At 37.8% G+C, this 4,188-nt stretch overlaps 1 protein-coding gene across 1 annotated transcript; it reads right to left on the bottom strand.

The window, feature by feature from the left end:
• Positions 1-47: 47 nt before the first annotated feature.
• On the bottom strand, positions 48-3,841 carry LOC135947267 (monocarboxylate transporter 1-like). The gene is made up of 9 exons (XM_065495984.1): positions 3,615-3,841; positions 3,427-3,553; positions 3,224-3,367; positions 2,276-2,657; positions 2,020-2,107; positions 1,726-1,955; positions 1,447-1,538; positions 1,178-1,369; positions 48-898 (listed from the first exon to the last, which is right to left on the bottom strand). The coding sequence occupies exons 1-9, from the start codon at positions 3,732-3,734 to the stop codon at positions 741-743; spliced, it is 1,533 nt and encodes a 510-aa protein (XP_065352056.1). The 5' UTR covers positions 3,735-3,841; the 3' UTR covers positions 48-740.
• Between the last annotated feature and the right edge of the window lie 347 nt (positions 3,842-4,188).

Here is a 4,188-nt window from a genome sequence, read left to right as displayed (position 1 = left end):
GCTGATTGATCTTCAATGTTGGTGTAAACATCAATGTTTCGCTGGGGTCAATGTAAAGAAAAGTGTATGTTTATTTGATATCTATACGCTACGCATACAATCGATGTTTACATCGCTTGGTTGTATAACTTTTGAAAGGAACACTTCCATATTATACATCAACATAAATTTGTGTTGCAAACACAAGTAATATTAAAACTCCTGCACAAACGAAATATATAAATGACGAAAGTCAATTCGGTGTCATATTTAATATATAGCTTAAGTAAATTTATTCAAGGGGAGCACACTGAAGCTTAAATTTTAACATGTGCATAAAATAATTATGTATATTGCAGGAGCATACTGCAACCACAAACCATTTTGCACTAGTAAAATATTGTGATTTAAATAAGTTGATTATCTTAAATACTGTATGTTGAACATTGGTGGAGCAAGTATATATATAATTATGAATGTTTGATATGAATTTGCGTTTTGTGGCCGATAAAAATATCATTCAGTGTTCATTGTTCAAAATGCACAATAATGTGTGCTTATAATGTTTTAAATTTCAAATGTAATGGCTCTCTCAATGTTGTCACATTCTGATGAAAAAATCCAAAAATTAAATGTTGCAGTATTTATTTCAAAAGACTAGCGTTTACTGCTTTTTGAAGCATTCATTTATTGTACTCATAATCTTCACACCTTCACAGTTTTCATTTCATTACAATAAAAACGATTATTTAAGCTGCATTCTACGAGTTTTCCTTTGTACCTGCCTGCTGCTGTCTTTTGTTCGCTCGCAGTCTGTAGAAAGTCACACCCAAAACCCAACATGACGCCGAGCACGTGGTGAATAAATTGAAGCCAGTTATTATATCAGCTAACGTTTTTGCGCTGTTGGTCAGAATTCCTAAACAATCAAACAGTGTTGGTGTTAAGTGTAGTGTGTAGAAGTCCGAAAGCCACATCAATAGCGCCTGCCACGTTAATAATGCAACCCGCGCGTCTTTGATGTTGCGCAGGCGGTATTCTAGCATCAAGAGAGAAATGCATGTGGGGCAAAGACTTTTGAGCTATTATTAAATAGACCATTTCAGAATAATATGTATGGTTGAAAAACACGTGATTTTTGGCGAAATTAATATGAAGTGCAGAAAGCACAACACTATACGTTGAATAAGGAACTCACCTAGGAAGGGGCAAAATATGATGAAGGCGATAGCAGTCTGTGCCATCAGCAGACCGAGTGCTGCTGGCAACCTGTCAACGGGCACGAAAGATGGGATAAGCAGAGGCGCGAATACGTTCCTAATGCCTCTGCACATGCCGAACCACACGCCCAACACCAACACCACGTTGTAGCTACGGTAAATCATAATAACTGGAAGCAGAAGAGAAAATCTCTTAACATATAACTGCGCTCTTGGCTAAAGCAATTAATTCTGATTGTTTTCTTACGTGCTCGGAAGAGTGAGATAAAGATAATGCTGATGATGTACATCAAATTGTCCGGTAAGTTCAATCCCACTCCAATGTATGGTGCAACAAACCTGGGGAGTTTTTATTCAAATTAACTTCAAAGGCTTTTATGCGAGTGCGGGGGATTTAATGAAAATTCATTTTCAAAGGCCGCATTGAGCGAAATATTTCCGCTATTTAAGGAAGAGAGTTTATGAGATACCAAAAATAAATTGAGCGCTGCCCAGACTTTATTAAAGAAAGACACGAAATATGTACCTAAAAATAATATCTACAGCAGCAACGATGGATTGGAAACCAGCAACTTGCTGAATCGAGTAGCCATGGATTTCCAGCATGACATATGGGATGAGTAGCATGAAATTTGTTTCGACAACCGCGAAGAAGGCCATGCTTATCGAAGCCATAGTGAAGGGAATTATTTTGTATAGGCGCAAGTCAAAAAAATCAACTATTTTTATCCAGATGCTTTTCCTTCTTTTCGGTTTCTGAAAATATGTATAGTGTGCTAAAGTGCTTTATCTTTTACGGCATTGAACTAAAGAAACATACATTCTTTAAATATTCAGCCACTTCAGTATTTCCATTTTCCGCATTTGCAAAATATTCATCCTCGTCCTCTTCTGCTACTGTTGTTGGGCTATAAAGTAGAATTAAAATCAATTTACAGCTTGATAATGAAAATTCAATCGAGCGCAGAATTTGATAAACAAAGGTCAGTTTAATTATTTAGCTGCATGCTCCTAGCATAGTTAGTGTGGTTTATATCTATATATAAATTATGAAATTAATTTTCAAACAAACGCACTATGGTTCAGAGCACGAAACAAGCGTGTAACCAACGTCAACCGAGTTGCTGGAAGCCGTCCTCTTGCGACCGGCGCTAATTGCAGCCGCAGCGGCCACGCTGTGGTCATTGATTTTAAGGTCAGGCTCGGCGGGCACCATGTGCCAGCGGACTGGTTGCAGTAGCAAGGCTGCCGGGAAGCAGTGCAACACAAGGGCAGCCACGATCAGCATGGTGTTTTCGGGGGAGTACATTCGAAGAAGACTGCTCATTATCAAGGGCATGAAAACGCTTCCAATGCCACCGACTGCCATCGCTAATCCCATGCCGCGACTGCGCCGATTGATGAAGTAAGAGTTGATGCAGAAAAGGTTGGCCGGACTGAGGAGAGCCAACCCGCTTCCTGGAGAAGTTAAATTTTATTTCATTTATATCCTGGAAAGTAAATTGGGTTAAAACATAAAAAATTAGCTTCATTAGAGCAGTGAGTATATAGAAATGATTTAATTTGGAACATTTCTTGACAGTTGAGAACATGAAGGGAAATTGAAAGCTCAGTATTACTGCTTTCAATCAGAAAGCTGAATTTCCCAACCTTGCATCGGGTAATACAAAATAATTGGTATAACAATCGTTTAGTGTTTTTCATAATTTAAATAATGTTCGTTTAAAAATAAAACCTTGAAGGAGATATCAAGCATTTCTGATTTTTTTTATAAAATCAACTCTCAGTTAAAGACAGGATGGTACTTTCACTAACTTCACGACGTCAGAAAGATAACCGTTTGGGCTGCTACTGCAGACTTATTGATTTAATTTCAATTAATAACAATATTTAGCTTATTAAAATTTGTTTTGTTTTCTGGAGTGATAAAAATTGTTTAAAGGATCGTCAAGTCAAAATATATACTAATCTAAAATTTTTTAAGGCAAGACTAAAAAAATAATTTTGTAGGGTTATTCTTTTACCAAAAATGACTCCCATGGAGAGAATGAAAAAGTAGAAGGTCTCAGCCTGTGAAGCCAACAGCGCTCCAGAGAATAGTAAAAACGAGCCAAGTAACGAGACTTTCCTGCAGGAAACCCGCTTGAGAATTGGCCCTGATAATAATCCTAGCATATAAAAGCATTTCATAATTTTCATCTTAGCAAAATCACTTTTAATATATTACCAACGCCATTGCACACAGCGGCATTAATGTTCATCAGAACCGTTACGTCTGATGCCGTCATCCCAATATAATCAAATTTTGTAGAGAAAATGAGAGAGAAATTGTGGATGATCGATACCAAAAAGATCTGCAGTGTGTTTATATAAATAAAGATTAGAGAAGAGATCAATGGTAGAATTTTATCTTACGTGACAAATCCCATAGCCTATCGCCACAGCCCAGCCCCAGCCGCCCTCCGGCGCTTCCAGGGGGATGCCCAGGGCGGCGGCCTTTTTTGAGAAATATTTGCCATGGTTCCTCACAGACATCACTTTGGCCTACAAACCACTTTTAAAATGAATCGACTGCGATATGGAGCGAGCAGAGGAAATCGTCAAAGGGAGAACAGCCGTGCATTTCATCACTTTTACGACTTAAATGACAGAGATAAAGAAAGAAGGCTTGCTATTTTAAAAAGATATTAAGAAATTTAATTGCATTATTTGGTCAGGCTTATTGCCATTCAATAAAAATACAACTGCGTTGCAAAGTACACTATTGATGTCACGATACAATTTAAATGGTGTAATTACCTGCGGAAATTATGTGTTATAAAATCACATCAGGAGTTAAAGATCCTCCTGTTTCAAAACGGTTTCTACTGCACAATAACACAAGCTTAACTTAGGCCATCTGCTCATCTCTGGAGCATGTCAGGTACAAATACACGGGTCTGCATGACACACTCACCATCCTGCTTGCTTATCAATGTGTAAACAGCTA

The sequence above is a fragment of the Cloeon dipterum genome, chromosome X (genome assembly GCF_949628265.1).
Source record: "Cloeon dipterum chromosome X, ieCloDipt1.1, whole genome shotgun sequence".
Classification (NCBI taxonomy): Eukaryota; Metazoa; Arthropoda; class Insecta; order Ephemeroptera; family Baetidae; genus Cloeon; species Cloeon dipterum.
Note: the sequence above shows the minus strand (reverse complement) of the source record. Positions and strands in the feature narration are given on the sequence as shown.

What these genes read in the sequence shown, in the direction of transcription:
- LOC135947267 (XM_065495984.1), bottom strand. Translation starts at nt 3,734, where the DNA reads ATGTCTGTGAGGAACCATGGCAAATATTTCTCAAAAAAGGCCGCCGCC. An exon ending in TGGCTGAATATTTAAAGAAT is followed by an intron (nt 1,956 to 2,019) that starts GTATGTTTCTTT and finishes ACATATTTTCAG; the next exon opens with AAACCGAAAAGAAGGAAAAG. An exon ending in CATATTTTGCCCCTTCCTAG is followed by an intron (nt 899 to 1,177) that starts GTGAGTTCCTTA and finishes TTGATTGTTTAG; the next exon opens with GAATTCTGACCAACAGCGCA.